The 16850-nt window shown below is 34.7% G+C and overlaps 1 protein-coding gene across 1 annotated transcript in view; it reads left to right on the top strand.

Annotated features, from left to right (window-relative positions):
- Nucleotides 1-16850, top strand: part of ADAM2 (ADAM metallopeptidase domain 2) — a 79761-nt gene that overhangs the window by 55101 nt on the left and 7810 nt on the right. The window contains exons 13-16 of the mRNA XM_030833887.2: nucleotides 241-339; nucleotides 453-648; nucleotides 7132-7237; nucleotides 13746-13929. Of these exons, the coding sequence (XP_030689747.2) occupies nucleotides 241-339; nucleotides 453-648; nucleotides 7132-7237; nucleotides 13746-13929 (585 nt within the window). The remainder of the gene's footprint in view (nucleotides 1-240; nucleotides 340-452; nucleotides 649-7131; nucleotides 7238-13745; nucleotides 13930-16850) is intronic.

Genomic DNA, 16850 nt, shown 5'->3' with positions numbered 1-16850 from the left:
AGAAAATCCTACTACGAATATAGTCAAACCTACTGATATAAAGAACACTGGGTTTAGCACATTAGGCGACCAATAAATGTTAAATAAATGAATGAATAAGTGGTTTTATTTTTTTCTGTTTGCCAACATTTAAGTTAAGCATCAGTCTGTATATTATATAATATGTTGTCCTCATTAAAATATCTATTTAATGTAAATAAAAGTTGGAACATACTTCAGAGCATTTGATTTGCCTTTCAGGATTGTGCAGCTCTGCCAGACCCATGCTGTAACCAAGCCACATGTAGACTCAATGTTGGGTCAGCTTGTGCTACTGGACCGTGCTGTAATGCTTGTGCTGTAAGAGCCTTTTAAAAATTTTGTATTACCTACATTAGTAATGTTATCATTTTTTATAATATTTAAATGTTCACATTCTGCTGTACTCAATATCATTTACTTCACCCCACCAGTTTATAGCAAAAGGACAAGTGTGTAGGGCTTCCACTGATGAATGTGATCTCTCTGAATATTGCAATGGTACATCTGCAGCATGTCAAGAAGACCTTTATGTTCAGGATGGGCATCCATGTGCAGAGAATCAATGGATCTGTGTGAACGGAAAATGTATGAACGGGATAAAACAATGTTTGGAAATATTTGGTGAAGGTATTTATCATAATTTGATTTTCTGTATATATTTTTTTCTGGAAACTGACTAACATATATATCTTTATATATATTAGAATAGACAAAGGATATTATGAAATGAAGCTATTAATATGTCAAAAATATATTAACCTCTAGAGGTATAAAAATAGAAAAAGATAGTATCACCAGGAAAAAAATAACTGAAACAAAACTCAATCATTCCAATAAAAGAAAGCACTCAGAGAAATTAAGAATTGGTGTAAGTCAAGTATTTGTTTTATAATCTAAGATAAACAGAAGAAGAATAATATAATAATTAGAAACTAAAAACTAATAAAGGGGAGAAAAACAAAAGCAATTAACATATTTGATTAACCCAAAAGAAGGCAAGAACAGAGCAAATAAAAGAACAAAGGATATGAAAATAAATCGTAATATGTATTGATATTTACATATTTAGCAATTACATTAAATATAAAACCTGTGTTAAATATTCAATTTAGGGAAAGGATGTAGCAAGAAGTGACGATGCAACTACAAGAAAATGACTAGAAAAATCAAGGTGTATTGCATTGATGATATTTTTAAAGGCTTTAGAGTACAGTGAAACCAAAGACAATTAATTTAAATCTCTGCAGGATAGAAACTTTGCCTATCTTAGGGAACAACTGACAGCCATTTATGTTCCTAGGGACATATGCAGACTCTGAAAGTTGAAGATCAAGCTTGGCTTAGCTAGAGATCTTCAAGAAAAAAGAAAGATAAACTAGAAAAGTTTTAGCAGTTGGAATTGAAGGGGAGGGGCTGTCAAAACCATAGGCTATTTTTCCATGAGGTGTCTGCATCTTTGGAACTTAAACGCTGCTCAGAAACTTGGTCAATTTAATAGATTAAAAAAAAAATTTACAAGGCATTACGAATTTTCTTGTAGTCACAAGATGATCAAAGACCAAATGGTAGAGGAATTTTACCTTTAAAAAAAATCTTAGTCTTCCTCCAGAACCTTTTGCTACATTTTCTTTCTTTTTTTTTTTTTTTTTGCTGTACGTGGGTCTCTCACTGTTGTGGTCTCTCCCGTTGTGGAGCACAGGCTCCGGATGCGCAGGCTCAGAGGCCATGGCTCACGGGCCCAGCCGCTCCGCAGCATGTGGGATCTTCCCGGACCGGGGCACGAACCTGTGTCCTCTGAATTGGCAGGCGAACTCTCAACCACTGTGCCACCAGGGAAGCCCCCTTTTACTACATTTTGAACTGCCTGTGTTGGTAGGCCAGGAAGCTATGCTGAGACTAAAGGGCATATATTTATCCCTGGCAAACTTTCAGTGAAGAGAAGATAAATGTTTGCAAGGCTCTCAGTTGGTAGGGTACAAGGGTCACACCCAAGATAACGAGGTGAATCCAGAATAAAATTGTACATCAGCCTTGGCCCATATAATTGCCTGATTGGACTTAGGTGATCACTGCCTTGCCCAACCCGCCTAACTGTTCCAACCATCATATAGTTGGATCATGTCTTATAATACATTCTGTCAATCTCTTCTTTTTGATTGAAGTGTTTAATCTATTCATGTAAGTAAGGTAATATTTCCATCTGCTATTTTGCTATGTGTTTTCAATATATCTTATACTTTACCCTCTATTCCTCAATAACCTCTTCATTTGTATTGAATAGATATTTTCTAGTGTAATAGTTAAATCTCTTTGTGGTTTCTTTTACTATATATATTTAGTTATTTCTGAGTGGTTTGCTTAGGTGTTACAATTACTATCTTAAGACATTCAATTAATATTAACTTAATATCAAAAGTAAACAAAAAGCATATATATACCTCTGTTTTCCCATCCCTTGTTCTATTTCTGTCAAACATCTTACATCTTTATGTAAGTCTAGTGAAAATGTTTTATAATAATTGTTTTTATGCAATTATCTTTTAAATTCTATAGAAGAGAGTCCAAACAATAGATATGTTTATACTATCTATTATATTTTCTTTTACTTTATTTGATAATTTACTATATTAGCATTGTGTTACTTCATGTAGATCCTGGTTACCTCCTAGTGTCCTTTGATTTCAGCCTTAAGGATGCACTTTAGTAGGTCTTGCTGGAAACGTTTGCTAAAGATGAGTTCTCCCTGACTGTGTTTATCTTGGAATGCTATCATTTCTCCCTTAATTTTCTGAGGAGAGTTTAGCCAAATATAGAATTCTTAGTCTTTTCCTTTCAAAACTCTATAGATATCAGCCTACTGTCACCTGGCCTCCTTGTCTTTAATGAAGAGTGGAATCAATTTGACCATGATCTGTGGATCTCTTTAAGATTATTCCATGTGGAGTTTTTAAAGAAATCTTCTTGTAAAAATATAGATATAGGTATACATTAAATTTGAAAAGCTTTCAGTCATTATTTCTTAAAATACTTCACTGCCCTTTTCTGTTTTTTCCTCAGTTTGGGAATCCCTATAGGCCAATATTTCATACGCTTGATGTTGTCCCACTGGTCCATGAAACTATTTTTGTCATTTGATTTTCTTTCTTTCCTCATACTAGATAATCTCCATTGACCTATCTTCAGGTCAATAAAACCTGCCAGATTAAATCTATTGATTTTTAAATTTCTGTAGTGAAGTTTTTCATTTTAGTTAATACAGTTTTCAACTTCAGAATTTATATATGGTTCCCATTTTTATTTAAAAGTCTATATTAGTATTTCCCATTTAGTTTTTAAGAGATGGTTTCCCCTAGTGACTTGAACATATGTGTAATAGCTAATTTAAGTCTTTGTCTACTGGATTCAAAATTGGGGCTCTCTGAGGACATTTTCTGTTGGCTTTTTTTTTTCTGGGTATGTAGCATAATTTCATTTTTTTGCATATAGTGTAAATTTTTTTAAAAAAACTAGAAATTTTAGACAATATATTTTAACAATTTTGATTCAGATTTCTCTAAGGTTTGTTGTTGTTGTTGTTGTAGTGTAATAGTTTAATCTGCTTATTTGTTTAGTGACTTTCCTGGACGAATTTTTCCAGTTCTGTATTCTGTGCTGTGTGCATCCACTGAGTTCTGATAGTTCCACTGATAGTTTGTTGTTTTTTTTTCTCCCAAGTTCTTGTTTTTATTTTTAAGCCAGACTTCCTAGGGATAACTCCAAATTAGTACAATTTAGTGCCAAGCCAATAACCCATCAGATACCCTTCAATGCCTTGACTCTTTATTTTCTACCCTATGCCAAGGATAGCTTCAAGCTTCAGGCAGTTTGCAAAACCGCCATAGCTTTCACTTCTTGCTTGTTCAGGACCTAAATATAATCCAGAGAAGAGTGACTGGGGACTTCTCTTCCTCAGGATTGTTCTTGGCATGTGTACATCTTTTTAGACCCAGTTATGTGTTAAGTTTTCAACATCACTTATGATCATCTAGTTCTCCAAGGTTTCCTTTTAAACTCCCAGCAGGCTCTTGTTTGCCTCAACTGCTGTAATGTTGCTGTCATCTTTCTATTATTTCAGTAATTCCCTGAGTGTAAGGCTCTTTTTCCCACTGAGCCGAGCTCTAACTCAAACCAAATAACAAAATCACCCCGGGAACAGAGATCTTCTAGGTAAGTGAAAGTTTGGAAAATGTTCAGACTGTGCTCTGGTGATTTTAACAAAGCTCAAAATAGGTCAGACCTCTTCATTAGCTCTAAGGCTGCTGGCTTTTGGCTACCCTGCCACTAAGGAAAGATGAAAATATCCCCAAAGTAATACAGCACTGAGCCTTCTGTCTTAACAACTGTATCAGCCAGGATTCCACCAGAGAAACAGAATCTTTCCCTGTACCCTGTTTATTTTATCTTTATATACCCAAATCAGATGCCATCCCCTCAGGCCAGAGCTTCAGAAAAGCAAAGAGGTCTCTCTCACAGAGAGACTAATCCTGCATTTTAGCCTGCTGTCTGTGCTGTGACCTGGGGCTAAAAACTTCTGATTGTTAGCAGCCCAGGGGACCCAGGAATGCAAACGCCCCTGGCCACTAGAGGCAGGTGATCTAGGGGTGTCCCTGGGAAGCACCACACATAAAAACCAGAGCACAGGATGCATGTAAAGGCTCCCCTCTGGGAAATACTGGCACTCTGGAGTGTGGCAGGGTGAGAACATGACATTAGCACTCACCCACCAAAGTCTCTGTGAAGGGTTAGGGCAGGTCCTTAGACATGGGTTTCATTAGAAGCCTGCCCCTCAGGCCACAGCTACTGAGATAAGCTGACAGGCCTCTTACACAGAAAGACTGGGCTCCTCTGACTGCTGCCTCTTGCTGTGCCCTGGGTGTGGTAGCCAGTTAAGAACTCTGTCTCCTATAGTTACAGTCTTGTAGGACCCTTGAGCATAAACCACGCATCAGAAGCATTTCACAGTTCTCTATAGCCTTGTGGGTCTCGTGGACATGAGTGCTTGTTGGTTATCAAAGCTGGAGGTTTTAGGGGCTCATCTTTCTGGTGCAGGTCTTAAAAGTTGTGGTGCCTGATGTGAGATCCAAACACTTCACCCCTCAGGGAGGAGCTCCACGTTTTGAGTTCCCTCCCAACTGTGGATCGCCATTGCCAGGACGGGTTTCCAGCAAGGTGGTGTCTCAGCCTTGCCTACCTGCTTCAGTGTGGCTTTCCTCTTGTTGGCTCAGTGTGAAGTGGTCACTCCGCCAGTTTTTAGGTTTTCTTCACCGGAAATTGTTCCATATGTAGCTGTAGATTTGGTGTATTTGTGGGAAGTTGTGAGTTTGGCATCTTTCTACTTTGCCATCTTGAATTGGAGCCTCTATTTCCATCAGCATTTTAAAGAGGTTACTCCGCTGTCATATGGCTTTCATATTTCTGAAGAAAAATCTGTCATGTTGTGTCTCTTTGAGCCATGAAGACACTCTTTGGTCTTCGGTTTGTAGCAGTCCTCATATCATCTGTTTGAATGTGCGTTTGTGTGGAGTGCGTGCACGTAATTCTGCTTAGTGTTCCTGAGTGCCTTGGAACTGTGGTGTACATACTGTATTATTATACAGATTTTTAACTTTCAGTTTATGTTTATATTTAACTGTCTCTCCATAATTATTTCAATTTATTTATTTTTGATACCTTGCCTTCTTGAAGATTTATATCCTTTGTAATTAATTTTAGTATATATGTACCATGGTTCTCCTACTCAATTACATGTAGATGTCTCTATATCTTTTCTTGAATATTTTACATAAAGGCATATTCCTAGTTAAAATTTTTTTCACTGTCTTCCTCTTCAATTTTTGACTTACAGAAACTGTGTCTTCATTCTAAATGCTTCTCTCATATAGACACTGCAATCTTATATAGATACATCCATCTTTTTCTTCTGTTAAGTATATGAAGTAAGAGACTAATCACTTTAATTAAATCAGAAACCAATGATTGTTAAGTTTAGTTAGAGTTTTGATTAGGTTCAGTCTTTATCTAGTTCACTCTTGTTTCTAGGGCATAACTCTCCAGGGCTTTCAACTGAGAGATCGTATATTTACTGAGACTCCTTCCCCTGGCAGGTATGTAATCACAATGCAGAAACTGCAGAAAAATATGCTCTGCTTTCTGGAAGTCACCTCCTTATATTTTAATCTCCTTCTCTTCACATGTTTAGAAGCAGGAAAATGTCTTAAGAGGGGACTATACTATATGTTGAAGCCCCCGAGTCTCTAATTTTATCACTATAGTCATAAAAGATCCTCCAACTTTGGCCTTTTTTTGTCCAATGGCCTGCTTTCCTAGCTAAGCTTATAATTTTGATTTCTCACACATAGCTATGTTTCCAAGTGACCTCTGGGATGAAAATCAACTGCTTATTTTCAGTTTACTACTGCCTCTAAGACTTTCAACTGAGATCCTGATGGGTCCACAGGGCCTCCTCTTATGCTGTGTCATTTTTCTTCACAGTTAAATCTCCCTATCAAAAGTTTTTGGCTCAGTCCTCCCATTAGAGTAGAATTAATTGAGTCATGATAAATAACCTGCTCTTTAAGTAGACTGAATCTTATGAGAATTAAACACGTAATGTGTGTGGACTGAATAGTAAATATGAAAATAAATCAGTCGTGACTCCAAGAATTTTTGGTCTGGGGAAATTAGGATAAAAAAATAAGATATTATTTTAATGATTTGTCTTGAAAACACATTTATATGATAACACTATTGACCAATAAGTCAATTATTTGTTTAAAAAAAGTTTCTTATATACTTATATATTTCTAGACTTACTAAAAATTAGAAGATAAACTGCATACTGTAGTTAATCCTAAGGTATCTGTTTGGATAGTAGACAAGATGCTTTCAATATTTAAATATTTCATTGAAGTAGTTTTTTTGTGATTTTAAAACTAGGTTTTATTTTCAATTTTGTATTATGCTCTTATTTTGTGCAATATTGTAAACAATCTCAGAATTTTAAGTGTACTCATTAATTATTTTAAATTAATGTAAGTTCAATATGACTAACCACAAATTTTTATTTTTCAGGTTCAGGTTTTGGTACTCAAGAGTGTTTTGATCAACTTAATTCTAAGACTGATCCATCTGGGAACTGTGGCTCTAATGCTTCAGGGTACACACAGTGTAATCCTAAGTATGTTCTAGGAAATCTATCTGAGAAACTTTATTTATTGCTTTATATTTGAAAATACCATGAGATAATTTACTTTACATGTAAGTGAAATGTCACTTGATCATGAAGTAAGACTATATTTAATCAAATTATAAATGTCTCAAGTACAGAATATCTGTACTTATCTTTCTCACACATCCAAACTATCCCTTGTTCCACCCCACAGAGCATTTAATTTACATATAGTTACATTAATTACCCATTAGTTAGAAGGACTGATCAGTTTTATTTTGCATGCTGTCACTTTAATTTTACAAAGGATGATCATTCTTCATAGTGATCTGATAAAAATGCATGAATTTTTACTATCCAGGAAGTAAAGCAATGTGTTTAAGTACATATACTCCACAAGCAGACATCTTGGTTTCAAATACTAATCCCAATACTTACCTACTTGTGTGACTTTGGACACGTGCCTCACTTTTCTGATATGTAAAATATGTATATCAATTTCACTAACGTCACTGGGCTTGTGCCAGTGTGGAATTTAGACACTCTATGAAAAGCACTTAGAATGGGACTGACACATATGAGGGTTAATTGTTAACTACTATGATTATTATATATACTAGAACTAGAATTATATATACTAGAACTAGAATGCTACTGTTACTATAATATTTTACTTTGTTACTATTTCAAACTTGGTTTGATAGCAAAAAAAATTTCTTGTTTTGCACGAATAGCAAAAAGACTTCCCACATAGCTTTTACTCAGTGGTTTACATTTTGTGCATTTGCTTTATCCTTCTGTTTTTCTAACTCTCCTCTCCTTTCCTCCCTTCAAAACGATTTTCCTAAACCATTTGAATGTAAGTTGGTTACTATGTTTCATTATCCTTAAATAAATCATTGTGTTTTCTTGAGAACAAAGGTTTTTATTTTTTTTAATGGCTCTATTGTAGCTGTCAACCACAGTTCTCAATAAAACTTCATTCATTATCTCAATGAAGTATTTATAGGTCTTTTTTCTTGTTCAGGAGCAAATCCAGAGTCAGGAGTTTGTTAAACTTTAATCTAGAACATTCTTTTTGTTTCCATTTCTTTTCCTGTTTTTTTTAAAAAAAAAAAAAATACTACAGGCCAATTATTTTGTAATATTTTCCTCAAATTGGGTTTGTTTGATATTTTTCATCATTAGATTCATGTCGTAAATTTTGGCAAGCTTGCCACTGAAGTGGTGTTGTACCGTCAAGTGCAATTTTTAAAAGGTACATGCCATTTTCTCTCAAAGTTGGATATTTTAAGTTAAATTATTTGGTAACGTTAATTTTCTTTAGGTCTCTATTGTAAAGTTACACTTTTCCTTTGTGTTTAATGTGTTAATATGGGGAGAGTTAATATTGAGACCATGGACATGTTCTGTTCTTCTTCGAACTTTCACCCACTAGTATTAAGGTTCGTTGATGATTTTCTAACTCCATTATTGCCTCCCCCTTTAAGCTAGAAATGTATTGTAGAAAGAAGTATTATTTTTATTTATTTATTTATGTTTGTGTATTTATTTATGTCAGTTCAGACACAGCAATTGTTATTTGACTCAATATTATAGAATATATTACTATCATTTATTTTAACACTTACTTTTTCAAATTGTCTCAATTTGAGCTAGTGAGAGTTTCTTTTAGCTGGCCACAATAGTCTTTTCAAAAGTCTGTATGACACTTTAAAAACTTACACATTTTTCCAGCACAAAAAAAGATGTTCTAGGCCCCTGTTCTATTTTTCCTACCCTTGTTGTGGATTCAGCTGTTTCTCTAAGTAGCCCAGATTCCTTTCAGTAGAGAAGAGTATTTAGCAAACATCTGAGAACCAGGTGTGCTTATTTCTGCCGTTTTCCATTACCTCTAAGTCTTCTCAGACAACAAAGCTAGAACATACATGTATCACATTTATTTCTATATCCACGTATTATATCTCTGTTTTTAAAATGTGAACTTATAGTGATAATTTTATTTCCAGACACCACAAATATATACAAACTACATCTTACATTCATAAGTTGCTTTTTCATATGCTCAAGCCCAGAAGCACAAAAGTTTGTTTCATAACTGCTAAAGCATATACTGACTAAAGGAAGCTTTCTAGCTGTTAGGATTATATTTTCTTTTAAATCATTGATCTTTTTATATTAGCTGCTATAAAGTGCTTCTCTGCTAATTGCAATATTTGGGTCATTTGGATATTGATATCTAGTGCTTTATTTGCACCTATATCACATTTTAACTTTTTTGGCATGCATTGCAATTTTTTGACTTTATATTGGTTAGTATGAGTAATACATAATGGAAACTTTGCATATATTTATAATTTTCTGTATAAGTACTTACAAACATTATATTAGTTTCAGAGGTAGAACATAGTGATCCAACATTTTTTATAGATTACACACCATACAAAGTTATTATAAAATACTGACTATATTCCCTATGCTGTATGTTACATCCCTTTGGCTTATTTATTTTGCCATTGGTAGTTTGTACTTCTTAATCCCTTTCACCCATTTTGTACTTTCCGTACACCTCTCCCTTCTGGTAACCACTAGTTTGTTCTCTGTATCTGTAAGTCTGTTTCTGTTTTGTTATATTTGTTTGTTTGTTTTATTTTTAGATTCCACATATAAGTGAAAACATACAATATTTGTTTTTCTCTGTCTGATTTATTTCACGAAGCATGAAGCAATATACTATCCAGGTCCATCCATGTTCTTGCAAATGGCAACATTTCATTTTTATTTGTGGCTGAGTGATACTCTATTACATATATAATATACAAATAATATAAATATATCTCACATCTTTATCCATTCATCCAATGCTGGGTTCTTAGGTTGCTTCCATATCTTAGCTATTTTAAATAATACTGCTATGAACATTGGGGAACATATATCTCTTTGAAGTAGTGTTTTCATTTTCTTCAGATAAATATCTAGGAGTGGAATTGTTGGATTTTATGGTAGTTCTACTTTAATTTTTTTTTTTTAGGAAAGTCCATACTGTTTTCCATTTGGCTGTACCAATTTACATTCATACCGACAGTTTACTACAGTTTCCCCACATCTGACCAATGCTTGTTTTTTTTTTTGGTCTCTTTGATAATAGCCATTCTGACAGGTGTGAGATGATATCTCATTGCAGTTTTGATTTGCATTTCCCTCATGATTAGTGATGTTTAATGTCTTTTCATGTACCTGTTGGCCATCTGTATGCCTTTGGGAAAATGTCTATTCAGGTCCTATGCCGATATTTTAATTGATTTTGGGAGGCTGTTTTTTTATTGAGTTGTATGAGTTCTTTATATATTTTGGATATTAACCCCTTTGCAAATACCTTCTTCCCATTCAGTAGGTTGCCTTTTTGTTTTTTGTTCTTTGTTTGTTTGTTTGTTTTTTTTTGGTGGAACGTGGGCCTCTCACTGTTGTGGCCTCTCCCGTTGTGGAGCACAGGGTCCGGATGCGCAGGCTCAGCGGCCACGGCTCACGGACCCAGCTGCTCCGTGGCACGTGGGATCTTCCCGGACCGGGGCACAAACCCGTGTCCCCTGCATCGGCAGGCGGACTCTCAACCACTGCGCCACCAGGGAAGCCCTCTAATATGTAATCTTTTTGTCTGGTTTCTTTTACTTATGTTTTTGAGATTCATCCATTTTGTAGCCTATATCAGTAGTATGTAGCTTCTTATTACTGGGTAATATTATATGGTGTGGATATAAACATTTTAAAATTATGTACCACTTAATGGGCACTTAGAATGTTTCTAGTTTAAGGCCATTAAGAACAATGCTGCTGTGGATGTAAGCTATTATATAGAGAATGGATAAAACAACAAGGTCCTACTGTATAGCACAGAGAACTATATTCAGTATCCTGTGATAAACCATAATAGAAAAGAATATTGAATATATATACGTATAACTGAACCACTTTGCTGTACAGCAGTAATTAACACAACACTGTAAATCAACTATACTTCAATAAAAAAATCAAGAACAATGCTGCTGTGAACATTCTTGTGCAGTATTTTGTTTGTTTGCTTTGTAAAGCCATGTATTTGTTTCTCTTGGGCTATAACAAGTGTGAAGGTGCAAGTCTTTATGTAGACACATATTTTAAAATTTCACCTGGATGCACACTTAGAAGTAGAATTGCTGGGTCACATGGCAGGTATATGTTCAACATTTTAAGAAGCTTCCCAAATATTTTCCAGAGTTACTGTACCATTTTACATTTCCAGCAAATATGTATCAGAGTTCTAGCTTCCCTACATCCTTCTCTACATCACCAACATTTGATATTGTCATGACTTTTTGTTTCCTTGTTTATTTGTGTGTCATTCTAAAAAGGTATCTTACTCTGGCTCTAATTTGCATTTACCTACTGATTTATGAAATTACCACCCTTTCATGTGATTATAAGGCATTTGTATATCTTCTTTGGTAAAATGTCTTGGTAGATCTGTAGCCCACGTTTAAATTGGGTTTTGTTGTCATTATTGAATTGTGAAAATTCTTTTATGTATCAGAATAGAATCTTTATCAGATATATGAATTGTAAATATCTAATTCTATCTTTTCTTAATGACAACTTTTTGAAGATCAAAAGATTTTAATTTTGATGAAGACCAACTTATCCCTTCATTTTTTTACAGATCTTGCTTTTAGTATAATACCTAAGAAATCTTTGCCTCATTGCATAAAAGTGATAAAAGCAGAGATGTTTGTTTTGTTCCTGATTGTAGAGTGATAGCATTCAATCTTTCTACTTTATCCATGATACTACTAGTAGGTTACACATACAGCTCTATCAATTTGAGGAAGTTTCTGTCTGTTCCTAGCTGGATGAGACAGTTCATCATGGTTCAGTGCTGGATTTTATGAAATGCTTTCTCTGTGTCCTTTGAGAAGCTTCTGTGTTTCCCCCCTTTATTTTATTTTATTATCTTTTAATACCTTTATTGGAGTATAATTGCTTTACAATGGTGTGTTAGTTTCTGCTTTATAACAAATAGAGACTTGTGAAGTCTCCCTGCACATACATGGAGCCTCACAGCCAGCTAGGGATGTGATGTAAGGAGAGCCGACAGCCAGCCTTTATGGAAGCACTCTCTCCAGAATCATGGCTCCAATTTCTAGCTACTCCGTCCCGAATCTCAACTGTGACCTCAGTCTTGGGCTAACAGTGCTGCTGGTTTTACATTCATTCCCTAATACATTTGCTACTTTTACTCAAAATGCTGCTGGGTGAGACTTTTTGCTCTCTGCACCAAATCAAGGATGATCCCTCTGGCACTGAATTTATTGGTTTTAATGGCCAGCCTTGCCCTGGTAAAACGACAGCTGAAAGAGTGTATGGGAGCAGACCCAGGCAAGAGGACCACAGCCTTTCACTATTATTACTGATTTTATGGCAACTTTACATAAATGCTTCTCGATTTGTTGTTTGCTTTTGATCAGTTTCCATAGCCCTGAAATGTTTGTTGTGACAAATTTGCACAGTTTTATACTTATTTGGGGGGAGATAATTTACCTATATCTTCTCTCTCTCCTACCCACCTTGTTAAGATTTAACTACACAATTTATTTTGTGCCTGATGTATCACAAATCCTAGAACTGACTCATGATAAACACTCTCATCTAATTAGGAATAGAATAAAACTTCCTCAATCTGATAAAGCTATATGTGTTTTGTACTTCTACAAGTTACATCTAAGATAAATTTCCTTCCATGGGAAGAACTCAGTTTACATTTTCTTTAGTCTGGGGCGTCTATTGATAAATTTTATTAATTATTGTCTGGAAATGCCATATTTCCTTTTGAAAGATATTTTCTCTACCTGCAGAATGCAAAGACACTAGATATTTTGTCTCACCTTTGAGTCTGTCATTCAATAATCTGATCTCCATTATTTCTCTTGGAAAGTCAGTCTTAAGTTGTATTACTGTTCTTTTGTTGTTAATGCTTTTTTATTTTCTGGTTACTTTCATGATTTTGTCTGTGATTTATGCACTATCGTTGTGATGTATCTCAGTGGTTCAGCGTTAATATTTATTGCATGTACTGCTTCTTGAGTGTATGCCTCAGTGTCTTGTCAGTTTGGGACCCATGATGTGGAGAGTACATATTATGTTTGAAAAACACAAAAGGAAATCCAATCATACCAGTAATTTTTTAAATTTTACTAATTTTTTAGAATAGAATAAGCTTGGAATCATGTTTAAGAATCAAAAAAGGAATGAAGAATTGTTACCAAAAAAGTGATAAGGCTAAATAGAAAGTAGTTCATAATTACTAAGATGCTGTTACTATTAACAATGCAGGAAAGGCTCTCATACTTTTTGGTGTTGCACAATTAATTGCATACATCTTTTAGCAGCCCTTAATGCTTTATTTAAATCTGTTTGCTTTAGAAATGATATTCTAATATTTCTCTGTATTGAAAACTAATGATTTTTATTTGTTGGTAAATTATAGGGATGTGCGATGTGGAAAATTACTGTGTACATATGACAAAGGAATTATAATTAATATTCCAAATGCCACTGTTTTGTATAGCAACATAGATGGAAACATCTGCGTTGGACTGGAATATGCATATGATGATAAAGACAGCGGAAACATGTGGGTAAAAGATGGAACTGTTTGTGGTCTAAATAAGGTATGTAGTCTTTTATTACCAACTAATTTCCTAATTTCAAATTTTAAATGCATATTTGGTATTTTTCTCATAACTTAAGTGCACATTTAATTTCAAAAAATAAGAAAGTAGAAAGTTTTGAAAATGAGATATTATCACTATGAATATTTCATTGGCTATTTAGTACTTTTTTCATGGAAGTCATATGTATTAACTGTTTTATTAATTATCTCATGTTACACAGGGAGTATTTTTAATGTCATGAATTATATTTTGATATACTTACTTAAAATGGCAGTTAAAGTAACATATGCCCATTTTAGTGATGAAAATAATAAAGGATTCACAGAGTAAAGGAAAAATCAATCAAAGGCACATAAATCTGAGATATAAGTACTCTCCATTTTCATGAACCTTCCATCAACTCTTTTTATTATTTGAAGTATAATTGATTTACAATATTGTGTTAGTTTCAGGTGTACAGCATAGTGATTCAGTATTTTTGCAGATTATATTCCATTATAGGTTATTACAAGATAATGGGTATAATTCCCTGTGCTATACAGTATATCTTTGTTGCATATCTATTTTATATATACCACTTTGCATCTGTTAATCCCATACCCCTAATTTGTCCCTCCCCACTTTGATCTCCCCTTTGGCAACCATAGGTTTGTTTTCTATATCTGTTTCAGTTTTGCATATATATATTCCTTTGCATTCTTTTTAAGTTTCCACATATAAGTGATATCATATAGTATTTGACTTTCTCTTTGACTTATTTCACTAAGCATAATTTTCTTTAAGCCCACCCACATTACTGCAAATAACAGTATTTCATTCTTTTTTATGGCTGAGTAATATTCCATTATATAAATTTATAAATATGTATATATACATATATATATTTAAAAATCACATTTTTAAATGCAGTAGTCTGTTGATGGGCACTTGAGTTGCTTCTGAGCCTTGGCTATTGTAAATAGTGCTGCTGTGAACATTGAGGAACATGTATCTTTTTGAATTAGTGTCTTTCTTTTTTCCAGATGTATACCCAGGAGTGGGATTGCTGGGTTGTATGGTAATTCTATTTTTACTTTTTTAAGGAACATCCATAGTGTTTTCCATAGTGGTTGTACCAATTTGCATTGCCAGCAAAAGTGTACAAGGGTTCCCTTTTCTCCACATTCTCCCCAATATTTGTTATTTGTAGACTTTTTGATGAGAGCCATTCAAAGAGGTGTGAGGTGATACCTCATTGTGTTTTTGATTTGCATCTCTCTAATAATGAGCGATGTTGAACATCTTTTCATGAGCCCATGGGCCATCTTTATATCTTCTATGGAAATATGTCTATTCAGTCTACTGCCCATTTTTTAACTGTTTTGTTTTTGTTTTGATATTGTATTGAATGAGCTGTCTATATATTTTGGATATTAACATCTTGTTAGTTGCATAATTAGCAAATATTTTCTCCGATTCCATAGGTTTCTTTTTGTTTTGTTGATAGTTTCCTTTGCTGTGCAAAAGCTTTTAAGTTTAATTAGATCCCATTTGTTTAGTTTTGATTTTACTTCTTTTGTCTTAGGAGACTGATCCAAGAAAATATTGCTACAATTTATGTCAAAATGTATCCCACCTATGTTCTCTTCTAAGAGTCTTATGGTTACAGGCCTTACATTTAGGTCTTTAAACCATTTTGAGTTTATTTTTGTAAATGTTGTGAGGGATTGTTCTAATCTTATTGTTTTACATGTGGCTGTCCAGTTTTCCCAGCACTACTTGTTGGTGATACTGTTTTATCTCCATTGCATATTCTTTCCTCCTTTTTCTCCTGTTTCTTTTTATAGCATGTGATTTTTTGGTTAAAAACTGGACTTTTGAAAAACAGCCATTTCTCCCACTGTTTGCAGTCTGGCTCCGTGCCAGTGTAGTCCTTTTCTAATTTCTTGGGTGTGCTCTGAGCCTTGGGAGTAGCCTGAGGAGAAAGCTTGTGGTCTCTGAGATCTCTGTGAATATGCATCTTTCCTGGGTCTTTTTGTGGCTTTTCTTATTCCCCACATACATGTATGTTTTTTAATGTCTTGTTTTTCCAAATAGTCTCATGCCAGGGTTGCCTTGGAGCCTTAGATGGTCTATTGTATGTTTCCACCCATTCTCTCTGCTCCAAATGTCTACAAGTCTTAGTTTCCCTGCAGTTTTCCTGGGCAGTGTCCATCTGAGATCTGAATTAGGTGGAACAGAGACCAGTCTTCAGGCAGTTCCCAGACAGGTTACAATATTGAAAATAAGGTGTCCTCTACTCCATTCAGTTCAAGGGAGGGAATTGGAAACTCAGCTGCTGTCTCCTCCAGACCAAGACTATGGCATGCCCAAAAAGTAGTGGGACAAGGTTTGAGCAAAATACTACAAAACTTTCTAACATTTTGATTGTGGCTTTTTGTTTGTTTGTTTGGGCATTTGCTTAGCTGCAGTAGACCTCTGATGGCTTCCAGAGCTCCTATGGGTTGCTTTAGCCAGTCCTTCTCCCCCTCCCCCCCTCCTTCCCCTCCTCCTCCTTCTTCATCTTCTTCTTCTAGGATCTCTAAAGGAGAACAAGACTTGGGACTTCCTAGTGCACCATTTTGCTGATGTTGCCCTCCAGATTATTTTTTCAGGATTTGGTAAAACCTGCTTTTAATTCTGTCACTGGTGTACGGTGCATATAATCACTTAAATACTACATCCTTAGCCATTGATGACCATGGGAGGAATGCTGGCTTCAGGTTTTGGTTACTTTTGTGGAATCACATTGTTTCACATTTTCTGTGCCTAAAAATAATTTTTATTTTATCTCAAGTGCATAGTATTATTTGATATTACAAGTAAAAAGAAGTCTCAAAAAATAATATTTCTAAACTTTTGAGCTTTATGCTTAGCTTTCTTATTCCATTACTTGTACC

This window comes from Globicephala melas, chromosome 21, assembly GCF_963455315.2.
Source record: "Globicephala melas chromosome 21, mGloMel1.2, whole genome shotgun sequence".
NCBI classification, from domain to species: Eukaryota; Metazoa; Chordata; class Mammalia; order Artiodactyla; family Delphinidae; genus Globicephala; species Globicephala melas.
Note: the sequence above shows the minus strand (reverse complement) of the source record. Positions and strands in the feature narration are given on the sequence as shown.